This window comes from Alligator mississippiensis, chromosome 5 (genome assembly GCF_030867095.1).
Source record: "Alligator mississippiensis isolate rAllMis1 chromosome 5, rAllMis1, whole genome shotgun sequence".
NCBI lineage: Eukaryota > Metazoa > Chordata > Crocodylia > Alligatoridae > Alligator > Alligator mississippiensis.
In genome coordinates, this window is record NC_081828.1 from 178,963,447 (window position 1) to 178,989,284 (window position 25,838).

At 40.3% G+C, this 25,838-nt stretch overlaps 1 protein-coding gene across 18 annotated transcripts in view; it reads right to left on the minus strand.

Moving 5' to 3' along the window:
- Window positions 1–3,516: 3,516 nt before the first annotated feature.
- ADAM22 (ADAM metallopeptidase domain 22) overlaps window positions 3,517–25,838 on the minus strand; it is a 262,391-nt gene continuing 240,069 nt past the window's right edge. For 15 of the 18 annotated variants that reach the window (XM_059729028.1, XM_059729029.1, XM_059729027.1 and 12 more), the window contains 2 exons: window positions 14,365–14,488; window positions 3,517–12,292 (listed from right to left, as the gene is read on the minus strand). In XM_059729028.1, coding sequence (XP_059585011.1) covers window positions 12,272–12,292; window positions 14,365–14,488 — 145 coding nt within the window. In that variant the 3' untranslated portion in view covers window positions 3,517–12,271. Of the gene's footprint in view, window positions 12,293–14,364; window positions 14,489–25,838 lie in introns of those variants that run through there. The other 3 variants (XR_009462659.1, XR_002093669.2, XM_019497940.2) reach the window with 2 other exon arrangements.

Sequence of the window (25,838 nt, forward strand, 5' to 3'; positions counted from 1 at the left end):
TTAACTCTGAGTGCAATATTTACCTTGTGTAATAAGAGGAAGTGTGGGGAAATGTATTTCTAACCTGGGTTTTCAAGATGGACTCTCTTCATTCTGCTTCAGCCTACAAGCTGCGCTGTTGGCACTTCCCCTAAGTGGGAATGTGTAGAGGCTATTCAAAAAGTCTTTTCCTTCAGTGCAATCTCATAATGGGCTGTCCTTGCTACTGTAAGAAGACTCTTCAATTTGTGCTACTTTGTAAACCAGTGCTGTTGTTCTCTACACGTAAAGACAGCATTTTAGTCCTAGAAATCAGTTTACACTCTATACTTTCAATCCCAAACTTTGAAAGCAAAAAGCCTATAATTAGCTCCCCCCTCCTGAAACTAAGCCACTCCCCCGCTGCATTTAATGGTCACTGGATGGAGAACAGTACAATGAGGAAGTTTGCTCCATTGGGAGCTAGAGTTCACACTGGAACCAAGGACCTTCTTCCCTTCCAGGCTGGCAGCTATTTCACTGAGCTACATACCCTCTAACTTGCTCTATTCCTTCTAGCCCTACGTATTTCCTTGTTTTGACTGCCCAGAGGCCCAACTTCAAAGATATGCAGGAGAGAGGACTGGATAGTGCCTAACCCTGTGGTTATATGCTGAATATTTTATTTGAACTTTTCTTATTTCACAATTTGAGTAATTTAATGTTCCATTTCCTGGAAACCCTACTAGCCTTGTGGTTAAAACATTGTGTTGGGAAGTCATGAAGATAGATTCAAATCCCCTTCTGGGTTGAGGAGGTGGAGGTTGGAACCCTAGAGCCTAGACCTCCGACTTCCTGGACAAATGACCTAGCCAACTCAGCCAATGGGACTGAGATATGGGAGGGTCCTTACCTCCTCCTAGTTCCAGATTTCTATTTAGCTACATTTTCCTAACTTGCACATCCAGAATGGTTGTACATGCATAGCCATATCCATGCCCAGCCACTGCATAGCTGACTGAACATGCTCTGTCTGCATGCATACTCTTGTATCCACAGTACAGGGGTAATCATCACAACCAGTGTGTAAGTGCCAAAAACACCACCCATGCTGATAGCAAACGACCATTTAGACACTCAGAGGGAAATAGAATTCTACCCCTGATGATTATATCAAACCGGGTCTGTTTATAACACAATGAGTTAGGCACCAAATACAACCTTCTTTCTTATAAAGAACGTTTTTAAAGTAAATTTACTTTAGTCCAACAGGATCCAAAGAAGACATCCATGTTGGTGTGAAGAAATGTAGAAAAATGACTGCTATGTCTTGTGCCTGATTCAAGACCAATTAAATTTCAACAGAAATCTTTTCCTTGACTTCAGTGGGCTTTTCTTCAGGTTCTTTGTGCAAGGGTCAGAGCTTCCTCTTTATCCTGTTTTGATCATGCTACCAAATGCAGAGACTTTAAACCACCTCCCCAAAACCCTACCACCACCACACGCCATTACCTTTTCCCTTTGAATTATCTTTTTCCTGGCACAACAATACTTACGACTACAGGAAAGGGAGAATTTGCATGTGCTGAAGATGAGCCCCCATCCCCAAAAGATGAATATAGCATATTAGACATCTCAGTCTGGACTTTTGGGGCCTCAATATGTTGTGGTACAACATTTCACATAATTTATGTTGCTAGCTTACTCTATAAGACAGGTGCAAATACAACTACCTGTAGGTGCAAAATTATGCCTGAAAAATAAAAGTCTGATTTAAAATTTCAATTTCATTGTGCATTTTGACTACTGTTATATGGAGTTGCATGCAAAAATCTTACTTAATGTGTTATAATAGTTATTGTGCAGATAGTTTAATACAGCATATTTATTTTGCCAACTACAAAATGGGCACTTTTTCAGTGGAAGTATTGTTTGCATAGTCATTTGAGAATAAGGCTCATGACATAAAACGTTATTTTTGGAGCAGCCAAGCCAAGAAGTATGTAGTTTTAGAAACAAAAAGCAGAAATTCTCCATTTTGTTCCCAGACTTCATTTCAGTGCCTTAGCTCTGATATGAGTGTAGACTAACTTTTATGTTAAAAAAAAATACTGTAAAAAGAAAGCATAAGCCCACAAAAGTTTTTTTTTTTTGTTGCTTAATATACCTTTCAAAGAACCAACTTGTGACTCAGTAGCTTAAGTAGTCTAGCTCTGCATCCAGCTGAAGACAGCGGCATGCCCAGGAAGGACCTGTGCCCCCAGTCGCTGGGGGCATGGCAGCAGCAGGAGAGTGGCAGAGCTCCTGCAGACACCGCCGACGCTGTTGGTGGCAGGGGGGGAGAGGCCTTGGCGAGTGCCAACAAAGGGTTGGCGACCACCCGCCTTTTTGCAGGAGGTTCATCACCACACTCACGGGGTGCATGTGCACCCGAGTGCACCCCCTACGCATCGCCGCTGGGCATGCCTAATACCAAGAGTTAACACTGAAATTTCAGGTTCTTGTAATAAGTGAAGATGAGGACGCATCTTATTCCTAGATAATTTGTTGAAAATGCTATGCAACCATATCTATAAAATGAAATCCTCAGCATCCAAGAAGGGAATCAAGTTGATAAAACATTAAGGGACTTGCCTTTGCTTTGGTAATTAAAAATAATTTATTTTTTATCAATCTCTTAAATGCACATAGCTAAAGAAAATCCTGTTTTCATTGTTAATTTTATGACTTGATATCATTATTATGCATTCATAATAAAAGTGGTTTACCAGCATGTTATAGGAATAAAAGTCCCCCAGCTTATTATTCTTCTTAAACCAGTCTCTGAAAATTTGAGGACAGACATTCCACTTCAAACTCTCTGATCTCAAGATGCAAGAAAGATTTGGCTGGATTTTTGTTTTTTTTAATTAAGCCTAAGCTCCCAATTAAACCTTATTGCCATAGGATGGTTATTTGGATGTACAAAATGTACCACCATTTAAGAAGGCATAGGAAAAAACAAACCGGAGTTAAGGATTACCTACCAGTATAGAATGGGGGAGAGAGCAAGCAGCTGTCAGGTACAAAATGGCTGCTTTAAAACTGAGGTTCTGTCTCTGCCAAACTTAAAGATTCAAACCTCAAAAGGCATGCTGGGAGAAAATTTTGGAGAGAGCACAACTATGTCATAGAAGGTTCACTAGAGATCTCTACTAGAGTTCAGATTAGGAAAAGTGCTGCTTCTGTTTTGATTACTTCTGGGTTTTAGAAGGGAAATATTCTGTCACATTCATGTTTTTCTGGTTAGCTGCTTCCCAGCTAGAAAGAGAAACCAAGTCATCACTGCAGATACTTCCTCTGTAACAAGGACAAGGCATAGCAGGAGGTTACTATGTGGGACGTTTGCACTATCATTTGCCAAGTTGCACCTGGAATGCTGAATAAGCATATCTTCATTCCACTGCTATCAATTAGGAACCACTGCCCTCACCACCCGTATTTAAGAGGCCTGTTAAAGCAGGTTGTACTAGTGTTAACCATTAAACAAAATTGCACAAATAAATTCACACAACAGTCTTTTTCATTGAAAGTCACTTTACTGATGTTACAATGTTAGTAACATTGAAAACCACAGGCATTTGTATTAAATACTCTCATAGAAGTGGATACTATGATGTTAATAAAAATGTGCATGAATTTAGAACCCCAAATTACAATGGCTGTATTTTATAAAAAGCAATATTTTGTTTAGCTTCAGGAAAGCCAGATTCATTCACTTGAACAGCCTAATGCCTGTAATATTTATGACAAAAATATCACACTCAAAACTGAGGTGTTAAAATGTGCAGCGTTTTGTTTTGGTGTTTGTCAAAATCTCATGACTACAACCTAGTGGAAGATTAGAAGGGTCTCAGGCAGCAAAGACAATGATGTAATGTCACATGATGACTTAGGCCAACAGTAGCCACACCCTAACGGTGAAACAAAATAGTCCTTGTCACTGTGAATGTTTTACTAGCAGGGGGTGGCATCAGCAATTAAAAGACAGAGCTTCTTTTATATGGCAACTTACAAGATAAACACAAGCACAAAACAAAGCTGGCAGAGCCAATTCATATGCACCACACCCAAAACGTTTCTGAGAACAGGTCAAGATGGAAATAGGATTTTCTCCATCAGATTAAAAATTCTGTAATAATTTCCTATTTTGAAAACAAGAACGTTTGCATTTGTGCAATAGTTAAAAAAGGAAAGTACTAAAATCTATATAAAACACTAAGTATTAAGATAATCTTATAAGAAAAACAGATTATATATTGACAGTTTGAATATGCACCAGACTGTATTCCCTAACGTAAAACACATACGTTGTCTACACAGACAATGAGCAGGAATCCATGTACTAGTACAATGTGATATATTAGCACTAACTGTATTACAGCCTTACTTATTATATGGTTATCTGCTAGCACCTCTGTACTTAAAGGTCGATCAGGCCTATTTACAAGGATTTGTAACTTGGTTGTAAAAAATAGACTCTGCATGCTAAAGCTGGAATAGATAAGGTCTTAAGGCCTCGTGTTAGGTTTGATTCTTATTTAAAAACTCTGTTCATTTTTAAGTCGGAGGAATGTAGAAACAAACAAAAGGAAATTAGTTTGCGGTTCTGATTTTTATGCTCCTGTAACTCAAACCAACATTAAAAATGTTAACAACTGGATTTATATGACTCCTGAGTTGCCAGTACTCCCTTTCCAAGGGCCAGGCCTGTCAATTACCTCTCTTTTTTATTGCCCCTATTCTTCCTCTTCCTTTTCTAACTCCTGGCAGTCAGGACCTGTTTACATTGCTGAAATGTTCTATCTGGTTTTAAACCTGGAACTTGTCTATACCTTCTTTTGGGATTGGGGATGGTTTAAAGAAGCCAAATTGTTTTAGCTGAACTGCTTTTAAAACAAGATACAAAGTTTCCCCAAGGTACAACATTGCTATGTCCTGAAATGTCAATACTTGTTTCTGCTGCCTTTTTCAGACAGCAAAATTGTGACTTCTGTGGGCCTTTTCCAAGCAGTTGTCAAGCTCCTGTGGAACTGCAACTGGGTCTGAGAGCTATTTGCCCATGGTTAAGTCCCAGTTACACAGGCTGATACCCATTGGCGACGCATAGGAGGTGCACATGGGTGCACCCCCTGAGATTGGCCATGCACCCCCTGGAAACGCCAGCCGCAAAACTGGAAGTGCCGGTGGAAGTGCACTTCCGGTTTCACCGTTGGTGATTTTGGGCTTGGCAATCAGCCACTAAGGGACCCCCCCCCCCCCTCCCCCAGTCAGTGATCTGGTGCCCCCAGACTCAGGAGGCACCAGTTCCCCATGCTGATACCAGCAGGCAAAGCTACCAGAAATGTCACCAGTTATCAAAAGTGTTTGACTAACCTGCTCTTAAAAACTGCCAGGAATGGAGAGTCCACAACCTCACTAGGTAACCTGTTCCATTCCTTAAACACCCTCATAATTAGAAATGTCTTCCTAATATCCAACCAAAATTTTGTCACAATTTAAGACAGCTACTTGTTGCCCTGCCACCTATGGCCACAGAGAATAGACTGTCCTCCTCATAATCATATTTGTGTCTCACTTCTGTATTCTTTCCAATTTTTTCTACATCTTTCTTAAAATGCAGTGCCCCAAACTGTTCAAAAGATCTTAGCTGAAAGGCTGAGAATTGGCTTTTGAGTTCTAACTGAGGTCTAACCAACATTGAGTAGAGTAGCGCTGTCACCTCCCATGCCCTATATACAGTACTTCTGTTAATGCATCCCAAACTTACATTAGCTAATTTTTGGAACTATACCATATTGCTGACTTACGTTGAGTCTGTGATCCACCATGACCCCCACATCTTTCTTGGCAGTACTAATGACTACCAAATTATCTCCCATTCTCCACTTGTGCATTTGCGTTTTCTTCCCTTAGGGTGGCACCTCATATTTGCCTTTACTGGGTTTCATTTTTCCATCTAGAGCTAAGGTCTGCAGTTTATCAAGATCCTTGTGAATTCTGCTCTAATCCTCCAAATCATTTGCAACTCCTCACAGTTTTGTCTGCAAACTTGATCAGGAAGCTCTCCATTCCTGCATCATTGATAAAAAAAAAACAACAAAAAAAACCATAATAAAAATGTCAACAATGAACTCAGAACACACCTGGCACCCCACCTGAAACTTCCTGCTATCTGAACATTGTTCTGTTTATAGTTATCCTTTGTGGCTACTCACCCAATTTTTTGTCCACCTAACAGTAATTCTATGTAGCCCTTGTTTCTCCAGTTTATGAGACTCTCATGTGGGCCTACATCAAAAGACTCTCTAATTGTATTATATCCACTGCATAGCCTTCGTCCATCGAACTAGTTAGCTATTAGGTTGGTTTGGCATAATTTATTCTTAATAAGTCCATGTTAGCTGCTATTGGGCATGTCTACATTTTTATTCGTACCTGTATATCTGTTGTGCCAGTTACATTTTTAATTGTAACCACAATCTACTAAAGGTAAAGACAGGTAATAATGTGCCGTAATCAGTGCTACTGCACATTAGCACAGATGAACATTTTTTTTGGTGACACTACTGTGCATTAGACTAAATCTACTGTGCATTAGCATGGGCTCTGCCTGCCACACTAATGTACAGTAGAATTAGTCTTCTGTGCATTAAGTGTCCTATGTAGACGCACCCAATGATCAAGACAGTCTATAAATCTGCTGGTCCTCCTTTTCCCTTTTTAGATGGCCACTAGTTTAGCCCTCCTCAGGTCTTCTGGGACATGGCCTGTCATCTATGATTTAGCCAATGGCTCTGAGATTTTTTTCAGTGCTCGGGGTGAATTTTATCAAAGATTATAGTCCTATATTACAAGTGCGTAAGGAACTGGCTAATGGGAAACCAACAACTAGTCATGCAGAGAAAAAACTTACCTGACTGGAGGGAGACTCCTACTGAAGTTCTTCAAGGATTAGTATCAAGAGCAAACATAGTCTTTTTAGCATTGCCAGTACTCAGGAGGATTAGAATACTGCACAGGAAGAACAGAATGACTTTAAAGACTAAAGTCATAGAAATGGGACTGTGAGCTACCAAAGTGACGTGGCTATGAAGGAAGGTAAATGCTATCCTAGATTGCACCAGACAAGGTACTTTCTGTAGCAAAGGAGAAGTCCTAATGCTACTGTACAAGGCACTACACCTCTTCTGGCATTCTGCGTACAATTCTGGTCATCCATATTCAAACAATAAATGTTACTAGGCTCTGCAGTTGCCCAGTCGTCACCCCATTTACTAGAGGACACTGAAAAAACAAACTTGGTTTGTTTGACCTAGTTAGACAAAGATTGAGAGTAGATATGTTTGCTGTTATGAATACAAGACAGGGCAAGTCCCCAGATAGCTTTTCTTTATCCTGCCAGCACAGCGACAAACAAGTATAAACTGTCTCTGAATAAAATTAGGCTGAAAACTAGGAAAAAGTTTCTAATCAGAGGAGTTAGTACTGCATTTCTGGACAGTCTTCTATAAGAGTAATGAGAGCTAACAACCCCAGCCAGTTCTAAGTTGGGGACTGCAGGTTCAAACCCGGTGGGCGACCACAATCATTCCTGCCTCAGGCAAGGGGTTGGACTAGATGACCTCTTGAGGTCCGTTCCAGCCCTACTCCTCTATGATTTCTATGATTGCATGATGTGGTTCTTACATTTGCAGGGAACTGGACTTAATGATGTGAGAGGTTCTTTCCAATCTTGTATGTAATTTTCTTATGGTTGGAATGAGCCAAAACTATTATATGGACATGGCTGGGAAATCCTGTAATTGTTACAATTTACATGCAGAAGACAGCAATAAGACACACCAGGCACAGCCCACTGATTGGACAAGGGAACAATACCATGTGCTGTCAGAAACATTAATAGCACATTAGCCATATTTTGGGTCTCTAAAAACAATGTTCAACAACAAGGAGAATACAAATTTGATTAGAACTTGTAGGAAAAATAGTTATTCCTCGCTCCGGTTTTGAAAACAGTTGTCAGTCTTGTGTGGCTAGTCTTAGCTGAGTTAATCTACCAGCAAAGGAGATTCAAAGGGAACTGGACTGGATATCTGTTGTCACACTTACATTTTTAATTGTAACCACAGTCTACTAAAGGCTCACCCAACACAATAAAATTTGTTATACGCATAGAACCTGATAATTCATCATCTGGCTGGTTCAAAGTCACCAAGGACAAAACTGTTAAATCATTCAGAAGATTATGTACTCAGATATGTGTTCACATCTGATAAGTAATGACTTTAGGTCATGTACACACCATAGTTATACATGGGAATACTCTAAAATTAAAACATCAAAGCCTTTTTTTTAAACTAGACCTGCTTATTTGTTTGAACACAACATATTTAGATGTATAAAATTTAGATGTACATCACAGGCACTTCTGATGAACTGTACAAAGTTGTTCACCAAAAATCTGGAGTACAGATTACTCAGGGCATTATCTCTGTGTGGATGATTTGATTCCAAACAAATCAGAATCAGCAAGTAAGCTTCAGTGACGAGAGTTGTGGCACTCGTTACAAAAGTGAGCAAGAGTGGCACAGTGACAAATCAGTTTGGATGCAGTTCCTCTTTTCCCATCCTCAACATTTTAGCCATATTACTTTTATTTTAAATACATGGGGCAAATCTACATGTCGCCTTTCAGAAGTACTAAAGCACTGCGCAGTACGGGTGGTTACTGTGCCATGCGCATGGCACATGGTAAGATTTTGCTGCTATGTCACTGTAGCGGTGAACTACATCGGGGGAGTGCACCACTATGACGACATAGCTGGTGATCAGATGTAGACCTGTGTGATTGCTACGTTACTGTAGTGCACTGTACAGCAACATAGCTTGTTGCTACATCACCATGGGGCAATGTGTAGATGAGCCCATGATGTTCTTAGGCCACATTATGAAAACCAGATACCTGGTTCGACAGTAGCTTGTTTTACCAGTGAACAAAAGCCCTATAAGAAATCTATGTGAACGAAGTGGTGACCTCTCAGCACTCTTGTTCAATGGGTATCTACACTGCAACTGGCATGGACTGGTACCTTTATAGCAGGTCTTAGGAAAAAAGCCCATGAGCCAAATGTACTAGGTTTACTGAATGTTATGGATATTCCAGTTTCGGACTTCCGAGCTGGGCAAGGCACTGCAACTGACACCACTCCTGCCTGTGATGTAACCACTGTGGTTACAAAAAGCATGGCAATCTCCAAGACTATCTAGCTGGCACCTTTTATAAGTATTAAACTTAAAACAAAGCAACCTATGAAACACTCCTCTTCTGGTTTAATCTAATCAATCACCTTTGTTTTTAGAGGGCCATACAGCCCTACATATTCCAGTTTTTTTGTATAATGGCTTCATTTATTTTCTAGATCGCTGTCATGGTGTATCATATTCCTCCAGAGTAGATTTCACAAAAAACAAAGTTGATATTGAATGCTAGGTGTTTTCACTTTCTAGCCCACCAAAGTGAAAGCCACTTTTTATTTAATTTAAAGTTAGTGCTTACAACTAGATTACCTGTCTCTGCATATTTTTCAAAATTCAGCAATGACTGAAATTACACTACACGGAGCAAGTGCTATTAATGAATGACATCAGAACAAGAAAGGCTGCAAGTACAGAATACATTAAAAGCGTAGTCATGAGAACAATTCATTTTCAAAACAAGAAACTATGAATGTTACAGAAACCACCACTGTCACATTCAGTTTCATCTATCAAATCTTGCTTCTTCTTGATCATGGGAAAATGGAAAAGAAAGTAAGAAAGATAACGTAGAAAATATACACAAAATCTAACATGGTTATTTAAAATTACATGCAAACTTGTTTTCCAAACAAATATCAGAAAAGGCACATGATAAACATTTAAGTTACAAAGGACGTAATACTAGCAGGAAGGAAAAAGCCATCTTTCAGACATGGGGTCTGTCATTTTAACATATAAATGTCATTATTTGGGTGAAATGCTTAAAGCCTGATTCAAAGCCCACTGAAATCAACAGGAAGACACCCAAAGACTTGAAGGGGCTGTGGATCAGTTCCACAAGTGATGAAAATGTCTGCAATACTGCCATTCTTGTCCTACATACAAAATAAACCTTTGCAAAATTAATGCAGGCAACTATTTAAGTCTGCATCAAACAGCAAAATCTCTGCCCAAAACCACTGCAGTTGCATTCACTTTTTCAAATACTCTACAACCATATTCTGCTCTCATTTGTATTTGTCATCATTTCAAAATACTTACCAAAATAATGACCTGCTAGGCCAGTTTTGTGTAGATTTAACCCAGTACGCTGTCTTATGCATAAAATATAGTATTTCTATTATCTTACATACTTTACAGATGCTGACATCTTTAAAAAATGCTTAATTTAACCTTCACCTAGATTTGACTTCCTTTAATCAAAGAGAGAAATTGGTTAACAATAAAATAAATTCAGGTACATTAAAAAGTCTCTACTGGTAGGGTCACTTACTAAAGAAAAAATGGGAAAGAGGTAGAAGATTTGGAAACTCATGGGGGTTTTTTTCTGTTGGCTATGCGTTTTAATAAACCATACTGAAAAATATATATTATTCTGCAATGGAGTTACTAGAGCTAATGAATTGGTTACTGTCAGAGAAGTACTGACAGGAGGGGTTGTTTTCTTTTTAACCGGCTTAAAATGGCCATGTTTATTATTACAAGAAAAATTACAATCAAAAGACCTTGGATGTTTTACAACATCCTTTAGGTCTCTCAGGGAATTGTAAATGTATGTCTGACACATCCTCCAGTGCTTAGCATACAAATGACTGGCAGGCTGGATAATGCCATCTTGCTGAGGAATTTTACATGCAGGATAGTGTCTCCTTTGTAATGGATTTGTCTTTGGATCCACAGTTTGATGGGGCTGGATCCACTTGCATTCAGCTCAAGGCCCAAATTAATTGCAAAGGAGACATAAGGGACTCTACACATAAGGTACTAATACACATACAAGTGATACCAATAAATGTAATTGGCCAGTTGCCAAGCTTTCAGTTACTGTGCAGCACAAGATCACAAGCTGTAGTTTGCTGTGTGATTCCAACACATATTTTGAAGTGCTTTATTACATATACACAATAAATCTGCCAGATGACCACCAATACTTTAGTAATCACTTTGAAGTTTTCCTAAGTATCTAATAAAATTCCCATCATTCTTAATTAAAGATTCTGGCTCTGGTTTTCATAGATTTACACCACTGTTAATGAGAAGAAACAAACTCATCATTTCTACCAGGCAATTTGTGTGTGCCGGTTCCTTAGATGGTGATTTAAGACAAAATGTCACTGTATTATTTTACTTTTTGATTCTAATAAATAATATATCCCAGACATAACTTCCCATAACAGAAAGGGAAACTGTAGATTTTGCTCAAACACCAGTTTCTGAGAAGACACATTTTCAGTACTGTATTTCCAAAGCTGTCTGCTCATAATATTGAGAACATTTGAAGTGTGATGAAGTTACTCAAGATTGTTTCTTTAGGCATTTGGCAAAATACACTTTTGTATAACATCTGTTTTGACACTTTAAAATGTTTACATATATACAATCCATATACTGAGATTATAAACCCAAAAAGTAAAAAAGATGCAATTCCTGTTTGTTTGAAGTTTATGTTGGATATTTGCCCCTCAAAGCTTAAGATCCTGTAGCAAAATCCTATATTTCTTACTCCTGCATGCTAATTTCTATTATAGTATGTTGTTTATCCCTTACATGTGGAAAGGAAAGAACAGAGGGTTCATGCACACAGCATAAATGGTAACATTGGCCACGTGTTTCAGAATGCTAAATTCTGAATTCAATTTTGCTATTATTTGGGACTGCATTAAACCAATGAAAAAACCTCTTTTATTTGGGACTTGTAAATTAGTTTTAATTGTAAATCTATGTGTATCTGTCATGCGGAATAGCCTTGTCACATCCAGTCTATTTATCCGAGGTTAGTTTTTTTTATGTTTTCAGCTGTTCTTTACAGACTTCATGAAATTCTATTCAACAGCAAACGACTGGCTTTATTAACCCTGGTATACCAGAGGAGGTTCTGTCTGTGATCACTGGCATCTCTGTTGTTCTTTCAAATTGTCTGAAGAGCAGATGAATGTGCAATGACTCAGTGATGCTGAGTTTATATAAAAGTGGAAGTAAACAGTTCTGATGTTACCCCAGGTAAACAGTGGGACTAAATAGAAGTCTCCCATAGCTAGAAGAGGAAAAAAAGAACACAAATATACATTACTGAAGTTATAATAGAATATCTGAACAATTTTAGATCATAGTTTGGAAATCACATCTCTTTTGCTTAGATTATGCAAGGTGTGCTATTTGGTCTTATCCTAGCCTCCAGTAGATAATCGGCTCATATCACAACATCATCAGATCATCTGGAAGACTTCAGCAGAACTGCAGTCTGCGCAATAAAGGACAAGGATTGGGAGAGTAAGAGTTTAATGGAAAAGTCTACTTAAACATCAAAAGCTTATACCAAAACAGTTTACTCACTATTCATACAGGTCACCATAAAGTCATAAAATCATCATAAAGTCACCATAACTGATTCTAGAGAAAAAAAATCAAATCTCTCTACATTTTTTTTACCTAACTCTGCTCAGAGCTTCTTCAGTTTAGAACAGGGCACTGGGCTAAGGCAACCCTAGGCTTGGGAAACATAAGTGTCACATAACCTCTACCCAGGACCTCTTAAGCATATATTGACAACATTTTATAGAAGCAGGACTTTGGACTGCCATGGTTCCCCTGCTTTACCTGTAGCATGTTAGGAAGTTAGATCTATGTTGTGTCAGGGTTGAGAGTAGTCTTATGTAGAGTTTAGATTACGGTTGTACAGGATGGTTTGGATAGGGAGGAGGTTAGGCAGGGGGTCAGACTAGATGGCCTCTGGAGGTCCCTTCAGGCCCTACTTCTCTTACGACCCTTCTGCAGCCCTCTCCCTATCAAGTACTCTCTGACCACAGCTCCGACGGAGAACTTCTGTGCTACAGCTCCAAGAACCACAGCACAGAATTTAGGGTGAGATTACACGTTAGAGGTAGCAGGAGTTAACTGTAAGAAATATGAGGTGGTGCTAGGAAGTAGTGATCAGTGGGCACGTCTACAGAAGACATTAACTGCTCAGTAGCCTAATAACACTGTGCAGTAGTAGCGTTCCAGGCAAAAACCATACTAACATGCTACTGTGCAGTAGTATAAGGCTACTGTGCAGTAAGTGTCACTAAAAACCCATGCGCCAGCACTACTGCCCAGTAGTGCGAGTTACTGTGCCTTGATTTAGTACTTGGTTAACCAAGTACTAAATTTAATGCGCAATAACTATGGCACCTTAATGAACATGTTAGCAGGCCCTCTCTAATGTGTACTGCTCAGACCTGCTGTTAGACTACTGAGTAGGAACATGGTTAGGGGCTGCAAGTCTCCTCTGTGCCTGCCCAGGGAGGGGAAGGTGTTTCCCCACACCACTTGGATCACCCCCTCCACCCTCTGACCACCCTCTCTGCCCCCCCAAAATTGCCCCTTCCCCCATCAGCCTCTGGATCATCCCCTGTCCCTTGAATTACTGCCCTGTCACCCTGATCAACCCAAGAGTGGTGGCACCAACTGCAGTGGCAGAGGCAGCCAAGTGGGGTTCCCCCTCCCTGCCTGCTTCTCAGGCTATCTGCAGCAAGCACCACCTCCATGCATCTGGATCCAGACTTGTAAATTAGTTTTAGATCATTTAACTCAGGCTACCTAGAAGCTCACCAGGGGAAAAAATGGGGCAGAGAGCTGCCTGGAAGCTGCAGGTGTTCCTGGCAGCTCCCCATGGGCCCAGACTGGCCCCACACTGCTCCTGCCTACCCTACAGCTATGGGGGACAGGGGAGATGATCAGGGGCAATTCAAGGGGGTGAAGGATCGTATTCCACCAGCACAAGTTACAGAATCGCTAAGGAGCTGCTCTATTGTAAGAATTCTAGGTGCTTCCAGCGTTACAGAGAAGGGAGAAAGCCTCCCATTATTATTCTCAGGTAGGCTGAGTTCCCCAGACTCCCCAAGCACTCTGGTCTGTCCTGGCCTCCATCTTTACCAATGACATCCAAGAAATTAGGCCTTTCTCCATCAGAGTTCACCTCTGGGACCTGTGTCAGTTCTTTTCTTGTTTGTCTGAACAAACCACTTATGTCTTGCTTAGCTTTGGGCAATCAGGCCCTGTATTATCCTTTTGAAAACTGATAAAATCAAATCACTTCTCTAAGCATACAAAAAGAGGGCCACGTACCCTGGCACTTTGCCTGTTAGCTTTTTTCTCCTCATCTGGAAGCGGAGGCATCGGGTATGGGTATTTTCTGCTGGAGGCAATAGATCCAGTGGATGAAGATGGAGACTTTGCAGGAGACAGAGTCCTGAGATGTTGAAACACACAACATAAATGCAATGTTTCTGGGCACCAGCTTCAATAGCAGCTGTAATTACTCTTTAGCTTGATTCAGACCAAATAGCTGCATATTTGATTATGGTCTCATTAGGGAACAAATCCATTCAATATGTATCTATTTACTCAAATCTTTACAATTCCCATTAAACTGGAAGGAAAACTTAACATTCCTTCTTAACTTGATTATAACTTCTTATAAAAATAATCCGCATTAAAAGGATTATATCATCATTATAAAGTTAACAAACCAAATTACTTATGGAATAAGCAGAGAATATAATACTGAAATGACATTATAACCTCTAAATATAAACAATATTAATATTAAAGCTCAATAACATCTACTCATGGGTGAATGCATGGCATAAACAGTGAATTCTTTTTACAGGTTTTATACAGTAAGATGCTAAAATATCGGTGCATCAGATAAATCTCTTACTCTTTACAGATAACATATTAATTTACACAAAGTGCATGCAATTAGAGGCCAAACTGTTAGTTGTGAAGAAACAAAGGCAGATACAAAGTGCTAACAACAAATTATTAGACATGCAAGCATCATACAGTGCATATTGTTCCAGCCAAAGAAAGAGTCTGATGAGAATATACAAAAATGGACTGATTAATCAACAGCAATCAGCATTTCTGTACAAAGTGAGTAGAGTAAGCAGTAGCAAGTAAATGTTTGTATCACATGAAAGGCATTCTCTGCATGTCAATAAGGCTATGGCTGTGTTGACTAGAATTTTACACCTAGAAAAACCTCTTACATTTCTGTTTACTTTTACCAAATCAGAGAACCCTACTGGGCTCCATACCTGGACCCAGGCAGAGGCAGTCTGGAAACAGAAAAGCTAAATTATCATGCCTCCTTTGTTTCATTTTACAGACAAAAGGGCAGATTTTGAAATGGGTCTCAGGCTGGTTCCCGTCTGTGCATGCACACATCCCCATGTACATTTTAAGCACTCTTACCTACTTGCTCCAGTTCTCAACTTTGCCTAAGGAAAACATCTTTGCTGAATTTATGTGTGCAAGTTCTCTAACGCTGCACACACAGTTTGACAATGTGGCCCACGGTGATGACATCCATTAATATCACTGAAGATGAAGTCAAACGGGGACTACTCATGGTACACAGCACTATACCCTGCAGTCACTATTTGTAAGGTTGAGTTTTTTTTATAGACTAGAGACGACCACAGCCAAATGTCTCTTGTTTACTCTAGAATGGTCTCATGGCATCTCAGCCATGCGTTTTGTTTACAACTCATTTACATTTAAACAGGTTTTTTTAATAATTGTTTTTGTTTCTGGCTAGGCATCATCATTATTGTATCTGCAGTTCCCTATAGCAGCACACTCCTATCTCCCATACAATGATTGATAGTAGTCATGAACAACAAGGTGTCAATGGAAATTATGATGATAACTGTCAAATTAAATTAACTTGTGTCACCAATAACCTAAGTTCCCATGGTGTAATCCAGGGGTGGCCAAACTTTCTAACCCTTCTAGCCACAAACCAAAATCTTGACAAGCTGCAGGATGTAAACCTTTTAAGATGAGAGCAGGCCAGATTCTGCACACTGTGCCCCAGCATAAATAATAACTGGTCATTAAATGACTTTCTCCAAGGGCTTCATTTAAACCACTTGGGAACCACTGTAACTCACAAGCTGTCATTTGGCCACTCCTCCTGCAGCCTCTAAGGTACATTTTATTGATGTAATAAAATGTAATTTTATTGATAGATCATGGTTGTGCCAATACAATTCCTCAAGAGGTTGATGGTTACATCTTCAGCGAGTGCATTTAGAGCACCCAGAAAGGTGAAAGAGCACAATAATCAAATGTTCTTAGCAGGGAAACTGAAAGCAGCTAATGAAATTTCAAATAATGTATTTGTGTGTGCAGCATCACAAACCTAACTGAGCACAAAACAGCACCTCCAAAATGACAGGCTATATTTAAAAATCAGGAGAAAGGCTCACAGCAACACACTGACCAATATCCCTTTTCTCACTAATATATATCTCCTCTAATCCATGACCCCATTTGTACTGATAAGAGCTCAATCAGTGTTTGTCCCCTTCATCCAAAAGAATAGGGGCCAAAATTGAAAATAAAGAGAACTTATCTTTCAGTGATGATGAGACCAAGAAAAAATAATCATAGGGTTCATAGGTTACTCATACACTGTGTAGCAAAGGTAAAAAATCTTTGTTTTCTTCAAAAAAAAATGAGGTAGGAAGTATGTGAAAAGAAAGAATGAGACATAAGCTGTTTGTTTTGGATTCTTACGTCTCTATCACAGAATAAATTGCCTGTCATCTGATTATCTATGGCCAGATTTGTACTTGAGTGTGTGAACAGGGAGGGGGGAAGAGTAAAAAGAGACATCTTCCATTCTTAACGCCTGGACCAGGCACAAAGCACTCCCTCTTCTCCACAAACAGCTCTCAGTGATAATGCAAGCCACCACAAGAAGCACAGAGACAAGGGCAAGCCATGGCCTGAGAGCTGTACAGAGAATGAAATGTATCTCAAGGATGGAGCGCTCTCCCGGTACAATAAGGTTTTCAGGAAAGATTCCTAGCTCACCCAGTGGCAATGCAACTCTGCACTATTCTACCATGATGCAATGCCTGAATAGTACAGACTGGCTCTAGATCAGCTATAGGGGGCTAGGGGAAGTGTTCAGATGGAGAAATAGAATTCTGTTTCCAGGGATATCTGTTCAGCACCACTGGACAAAAAGGAGTTCCTCAGATGTAATCTAAAAGCAGGATCTGACCATCCAAATTATCTAACACGGTCATATCCTGTTTATGCTTCACTGCTTTTTGGTTTTCCCTGTTTGTCATTGTGGTGGGGTTTTTTTTCCTCTTAAAGAAAAATTTTTTTGGAAACTCAACATGTAGAAAAAAAAGATGTCAATGCTTTGAGAATCAGGTGCTGGATTTTACCCAAGAGAAATTTCTTTCATGACAAATGAGAACGAATAATCTCTGGGGGAGGTGCCTCTAAGTAAATTTATTAGCTCCTCATGCAAATGCAATGCTGCCTTTTCAAAGCAGGGTGAAACCAGGGCATCCACAGAGTGGTTTGCCTATTCATGGTACCTATAAAACCCCATACTTGTGCATACAAGCCCCTGTTTCCTCAGCCTACTGCACATACAACTACCTGATTTGCACACAAATACCAGTCTACACATGCAAATCCAGGACATTTTGGGGAGCATGAGCTTCACGCTACTCAGGTAAATTGAGCTTCACCCTTAGGTATGTTGAAACTGCAGTTGCACACTTAAAGAGATTATCATCAGGGTTGTGTGAAGCTTTGGTAGCTGATTCGATTTGGAGGAGATTCAGCCCAATTTGGCGGCCAAATCTCCGAATCCGAATCGAATCAGGAGACCCATTAAAAGGTCCAAAGACTCTGAATCTATCTAAGTCTTGCCAGGTTCCAATGCGGGTTTTGACTTTACAACGCCAGACACGGCTGCCTCCAGCTGGTAAGTCTATTGTGGTGGGCGGAGGGAAGGGGCATGGGGAGGGGCAGATCAATGCCCCCACAGTGAGGGAGGGATTGGGGCTGGGACAAGCTGCCCAGCACGGGACTCAAGGAGGGGGGCTCCTGCCACTGTGTGCCACCGCGTGCTGCTGGCTCAGGAGCTGCTCTTCTGGTGGCTCCTCCAGCACTTCTCACCCCTGGTCCGGGAGGGCATAGGACCAGGTGTGTGCTCCAGGATCTGCAAGGGGTGGGCTGGGCCAGGCTGGGATCCAGGAGGCTGTCCCCAGCCACCCGTCGCCAGGCTGCACTCTGCGGGGTGGGTGGAGCCAGGGGTGCACTCCAGGGGTCAAGCCCCTGCTGCCAGACTACACTCTGCAGGGCGGGCAGAGCCAGGGCTATGCTCCAGGAGGCTAGCCCCAGCCGCAGCCTGGAGCGCAGTCCTGGCTCTGCCCACCCCACAGAGCACAGCCTGGCAGCAGGGGCTTGCCCACCAGAGTGCAGATCGGTGGCAAGCAGCTGGGGCTTGCCTTCTGGAGCACAGCCCGGTTTGCACAGATCCAGGGGCACACCCCCACTCCCATACCCTCCCAAGCTGGCGGTGAGAGCCACCAGAGGAGCCACCAAAAGAGCAGCTCCCAGACCAGTGGTATGCAATGGTGGGAGCTGCCCTCCCCAAGTCTTGTGTCCCGCCGGCTGGGCAGCTTGTCCCAGCTCTAGCCCCAATCCCTCCCTCGCTGTGGTGGCATTAATCTGCCCCGCCCCCCCCATGCCCCTTCCCTTCTCCCTCCACCCACCACAACAGACTTACCAGCTAAAGGGAGCTTTGTCCAGTGTCGTCAAAGACTGCCTGTATAGTCTATGGCCAAATCTCCGAATCAGCGCCGAATCTCCGAATCCAAACAGGCCGAATCGAATCAGGACAGTGATTTGAATCACCAAGTCCCTCTGAATTGGCTGAATCAGAAGCAAGTACTGCTGCTTTGTACAGGCCTAATGATCATGCCCTCCCCTCACAATCACTGGCCACTTATTCCTATTACTACTTATGACAACACTCCATACACTCTTATAGTCTTAAGTACCACCTGGGGAGTTTGTGAAAAATGTATCGCAAATACATTATAGCACCTAGCCAGGTGCCTATGTACCACTTCAATACATAAAATACAGTAATCTTTTTTTGAACATATGACCCTCAAGGATCTATCTTGCAATTGTTTATGTGCTGTGTATCCCAGATTTGAATGTACTTTAAATGAGAGAACTGTGTAATGCCTTTCTCATTTATAGCATAAAAGGAAACATTGTTACAGGGACACTTGCGGGTAACACAGGGTTGGAGCTGGGAAAACCTGCAGCTTTGGCTCAGTTGGTTTCATTTAGGTTTTACTAAGGGTTGTGGTTCTCATGGCTTCATGTCCATTAACTTTCAAGTTTGATTTTCATTTGAACCCTTATAGGAGACTTGAAATACAAAACAAGACCTATTAGGCTCCATTCATTGCTGCATGCTATATAGTAAGGAAGTTTAATATTGACTTAATATAGATTTCACTATTGACTTAAAATGAATCCATACACTTCTCAGAGCATTTGAAAGCTTACATGCTGGGGTCTGTGACCAGGAAGTTAATGAGCTGCTTCTATATTTGAAACTGCATCTAACAGTTTTGTAATCATCTTGTTGGGTGTCAAAACAGAATGCTGCCACAGCTCGGCTCATTTAGACAATGTTGGAGCCAACAACAGTGTGGTGGCAGTGTCCCTTATCATCACAACTAAGGATCTCCTATGTGACTTACAAAATTTAGGAAAGACCACTGATGGGTACCATGTATTCCTGTTAACAGTTACCAGTTTACCTTTGTAGACTTCACCAGGTTAACTAAACCCAGTTAAAATTACATCTGATTATAACAGTGATTATAATAGTGCAACCCCCTAAGGTATGCACAGTTAAACTGGCTTATTTTGAGTTAGTTCAAGTCCATTACTTTTAGGTTCCTGCCTCAGGTAGTGAAATACACAACTTTACTGGGAGCCTAAATAAGTAAGGCAATATCTCTTTTGAAACAGACAACTGGCTCAGCGATAGATACCAAAACACTCATACATGGAAAACATGAGTGCAGAATCGGAGAATTTTAGGTGCCTAGCTGACATTTTTTATTAAAATATATGTGCCTATGGATTCCAAAATGCCTAACATATTAGATTTGGCTTCTTTTGAATCATATTCTTGGACATAAGCAACCAGATTCCACCTACGGTGTATTTTAGGTACCTAATACCCCCTATTTTTCAATTTTTAGATCCAGTCCCAATTTACCAATTTCAGTAAAGCTACTTTAAGGATTTGGAGCTTGCTAATTTTTTTCTGACATAGGTAAGGCCATATTTTCAAATGTATAGAGGCCCAATTGTCCTCTCAATTTTTTTCAAGGATAGGGAAGGAACAGAGGTGAGAAAAAAATTGGAAGTGGGAGGAGTTTTAGTTCCAGGGACAGGCTGTAAAATAGTCTTGAGCTTGGTTTGGGACATTAATTTTCAGTACTGCATAACATTTCTCAAGAATTATATACATTTCTAAAGCACTGGCTCACATGCACAGCACAGTCTCAAGAGAAATGGAAGTCAATGAGGGTCTTCTACAAAGCCCTCCATGGAAAGGAGGGAAGCTACTTTAAGAGTTCTCCATGTTGTCCATGATAAAGACTTGTATGTGATAAAGACATGTGTTCTCCATGATAAAGAATTTTTTCAACAGTGATGTACTACGGAAAATATAAATTTCATGGGTGAAGGCTGACCGAATGGCAGATAGGGCCTTCCTCACAGTGGACCTAAGATATCAAAACGCATTACTGGAGAAGATTAAAAAACTGCAAACAGCTTGCTGCCTTCAGAATTTACTTTAACGTAGCTTTCTGGCAATTGCAACACAATATAGGAAAATGAAGAAGTGAGGAGAAAATGAATATTAAAGTAAAAGGAAAAAAGAGAGATACTGAAAGAAACTGAGGAGACTAAGGAACAGGGGAGAAAGGAAGGAAACAGTTTCTTTGTTAGAAAACTGCTTGACTGTGTGTGATGGGTAACAGGGGAAAAAAGAGAGAAGATGGTCCTTTATAAATATAGCTTTTCTGAGAAGTGCTCAAAGAGTAAGCCAATAAAGACGGTGGAAATCTGGGGAGGGATGTATTAGGTGGTAGAAAGAAATGTTAAAGAAAGGCCTAAGTGGTCAGAAGAAGGGGAGCAGAGGAGAAAGTGAGAAGGAGGGATTAGAGAAAACAGAGAAAATAAAGGGAAGAAGACAGCTTATTTTCTTTTCCTTGCCTTCCTTTCTTATTATAGTCATATTTTCTGGACTCAGTGGGCATGTCCAGATGAGCGCAGCCATATTGGATTTGGCACCGCAAACACGTCTGCAGTGCCACATACCGCACAGTCAGGTGTTCACCGCTCTGCAAGGGCAGGCTGCCCATGTGTGTGCTACTCCTTTTCTTTTCCGTGGGTTTTTTTGCCCCCTGGATATCCAGAGGGTAAAAAAAAACAAACTGGAGTAGCACACACAAGGTGCATCGCTGCTACTTGTCCCCAGGGAACCAAGCATCCACGCTCATCTGGACGCGGCCAGTGGGTACAGCTACATTTGCAATTAATGCAACACGATAAACTCTGCCACAGTTTGTATCTGAGTCAACTGCTTCCAGGCACAATATCTACACGTGCACCCGGGACAGCAGCAATTTGAGCCGGGACAGAACAGACCCCTGGCTGGCTGGCTGGCCGGCCTGACTGGGAGCAATGTACGCCCTAACTCACCATCTACACAGGCATTGTAATGCAGTAAAGTACTCCACCATAAGACAGTACTATTCCTATGGTAGAGTTAATTACTTTACTGCTCCCTAATTCATGTAAACTGTGATGCTTTACTGAAGACCTAATTAGACTACTCTGCAGTGAAGTGCACCTGTAGATGCATCTGGTGAGCCCTGATCACATTTCTGAAGGTTATTTTGAGCAAAGACCACAATAATGAGCCAACGATGAAAATATACTGCACTACAAATGCAAATGCTATCACTACAGGTTGTTTCTCTTAGGAAGATAAAGGCTTTTTTATTGAGAGTTAAAACTGTCAGCTGCAGTTTTTCCACAGCTCCTGTACAAGTTCCTACTCAACAGAACATTGAGTTTCATGTCTTTCTTTGAGAATATTACACCAGAATCTGCTTTACCTTTTATTATTTTTTGGGGTGGCCTACAAAAAGAAATCTGCTACTTCCCTAAGGGGTAAGGGAATCCTGTCCACCAGGATCACACCATTAAATGTTTAGGGCCAGCCTGACCGTTTAAAAGAAAGTGTGCAAAGATTCTTTAGCACACAGTATCAATGTTAACTGGCTCTTCACAATTCTGCCCTCTTTAATTATTCATTTCACTTCTAGGATACCTCAACCTCCTTTACCTTACTAATGACATAAAATCAGAAAATTAGGGTTGGAAGGGACCTCAGGAGGTCATCTAGCTCAACCCCCTGCTTAAAGCAGGGCCATCCCCAACTAGATCATTCCAGCCACAGCTTTGTTGAGCCAGGCCTTAATAACCTTCAAGGATAGAGATTCCACAACCTCTCTAGGGAACCCATTCCAGTGCTTCACCATGCTCCTAGTGAGAAAATTTTTCCCAGTCTCCAACCTAATCTTTCCTTGCCGCAACTTGAGACCATTGCTCCTTGTTCTGTCATCTTCCACCACTGAGAACAGTCTAGCTCCATCCTCTTTTGAACCACCCTGCAGGTAGTACTCTAGATGCAGCCTCATCAGTGCAGAATAGAGGGGAAGAATTATTTCTGCGAGCAATGCTCCTACTGATGCAACCCTGTATGCCGTTAGCCTTCCTGGCAACAAGGGCACACTGTTGACTCATATCCAGCTTATTGTCCACATCCACCTGAACGTTTAGTTTAGCTGTGTTACCAATAGACATCTTTGCATTTTATTTCTGGCATAAGTTTGGAATCCTGTCCCTGGACTGTCCAGTGTCTATCCTCTTTTCCTTCAAAAAATTAGTTAAATTTTGGATGCCTGATACAAATAGGGATTCCCCCTATCCTTAAAAATGTCAGTTGCAAATTTTAACTTTCTGCCCCAGCCTTTACTTGTTCTTTAGCATCTAATATAAGCTCTTTAGAAAAAAGAATCTGATTCACTGATGTCAGAGCAGTACTTGGTACATTGTGGATGTAAATGTAATACAGTCAAATACTAATTTCTAATAAAATATGTCTGCAGGGATGTTTATGTCCTATCTTCCATAGCTGCCAGAAGGATTGAGCTCCATATGCTGGGCAACACTTGATAACTGTTAACAATTAGGAAACATTTAGAAAAGTTATATAAGTAAACTGGAGGTATAGATTTCATGGCAATTTATACACAGTTTATAAACAGGAAACTTAATTTGACCAGACCTACTTTCATATGGTCATGCTGATAGATATTGATTATATTTCTCCTCCTTTAAGTATTTTATTAAATCAAATCTTGTGGTGACTGGTTTGTTACTTTTCTTAGGCTTGATGCCAGTCTGCCAGCCTTAGAATTACCTGGGTCATTCTATATAACCTGGATTAGTTTCACCCAGGATTAGATTTAGGATTAGCTTTACTCAAGATTAGCTTTACTCAACATTAGTTTCTTCATAGCCTCAGAGTATCAAGAGTTATTGAAAAATCAATATTTATAACATAGAAAGCTCTTTGTCCAGCTTTGTCAGTTCTTGGGTAAATTATCTGGACCTGGTGATTTAAATATGTCTCATTTTAGTAGCAGTTGTATAATATCATCCTGAATTACTGTTGGAAATTAAAGTGTTACATCAACATTCTGTGACATGAATGTAATGAATTTGTCTATCTTTTCTCCATTATTATTCCAGATAGTGTACCCAAACCATTACAAAGACTCTTTTGTTCCTAATACACACAGAACACTTTTCCTGACTCGAAAATTTCTATTTGTAAATTTTGTTTCTCTTATCAATTTTCAACAGTTTTTAACTTCAGCTTTATTTGTGTGGGGTGAGAGTCCCATCTCTTCCATTTGTTATATTATTTTTTAACAAGTATCTTCAATTCCACACTATGCTAAGCTGCTTCTTTGGCAAAACAACATCTTTCTCGGTTGCAACTTTTTGGGAATTAATTAGAATATTCTCAACTATCATTGTCACTATCATTTTTCTGTTTAAATTCTTCTACTAACAATACAAATAAAAATTATCTTCAGCACTGTAAAACTAGCAATTTTTAATGTATATTAAGGTACTTTAGGTTTAGATTTTATTCTGTTTGCTCAAAAGAAATGTGATCAAGTCATTGTTATTTGTACCTAAATTAATATTAACTTTTATTTGTTTTTCTTCTGGTGCTTTCCTGTGGAATTTGGTTCTCAGCTGCCTGAATCATATTCTTCTAAAGTTTACAAATAGCCTCTACCTTCTTTTCAAAAGATATAAAAGAGGATATTCTTAGCCAAACTTTCACCAGATACACATCTTCAATTAAAAAAGACTTTTCTAGGATTTACCTGCATGCATCTAAAGGTAAAGTTTGTTCAAGACATTAACTGATTATTGTTTAATGCTAAAATAAATAAAAGTTCTAAAGCTATTAAGTAGCTAAAAGCATCCACTGTACTTTTTTCACAGCATAATTCACATACTTTTTTTCTACAAATATCTTTTTGGCTTTTCAAAATGCAAAATAAACAGATGACTTAATGAAAGAAACCTTGTATCTATTATTTAAAATACTTCAGTAGGCTGGGCAGGCAGGCTTCTGAGTTCACTTCCTTTATTCATGATTTTAGTTGATATACATTTAATACGTCATTTCTACCATACTGCAGAGGTCCAAGAACATTAACAACACAGAAAAGGTTATCTCAATTAAACTGAAATGGTGGTTTCTAAAGCACTGTATGATAACTCAAATAACAATATGAGCTCCCTCATTTACACAGATCATGTTCACTTTGTGTCTTCCTAGTGTATTAATGAAAACTGTGATCTAGTTCTCACAAGAAAACATAGGCTAGGGACCAGAGTCTGAGTAATACTAAAATCTCCTTTTGCCACTTTGACAGAGTAAAGGGCTGAAAAATTGACCTAGATACTATCTCCTGCATAAGGGGACTTTGTTTTGATATAAGGGGCCGATACTGGGCATGGCCCCTAGTAGGTGCTAAACGACAACACAGCTGGAGCATAGTGAGCTATACTCTACTTCCCTAGACATAGCACAAGGCACCCCTTTACATTATACCAATGACTCTCAATCTTTTTGGACTCAAGGCACCTTCCAGAGAATGCCGGCTCTTATTTTTCACTCATTTCTTGACTACATAAAAATAATACAGCAATTCTTGTGTTACAAAGAACTCAGAAAAAACACAACAGGTCCCAATGTTTCTAGTACTATGGATTCCTAGCTGAAATTTCTGGGTTTAACCCACAAAAATAATGTTTGCACACCTAACAGGGCTAACAATGTGTGGCACCAAGTGCACCCTTAAAAGTATCTCAAGGCACCCCAGCAAGATGCAGCACTTTGGATGAGAATCACTACACTAACATGTTAAAGATGTCTTTGCATCTCCCTCATTCTTATCCCAGGAGCAGGGAAATGAAAACCGAGAACTGAGCCCACTTCATGGAGAAATGTCCTGATTCAGGTGCACAAAGGAAGCTGACCTAATGTAGACTTGTCTATTTATCTTGCTATGTATCAC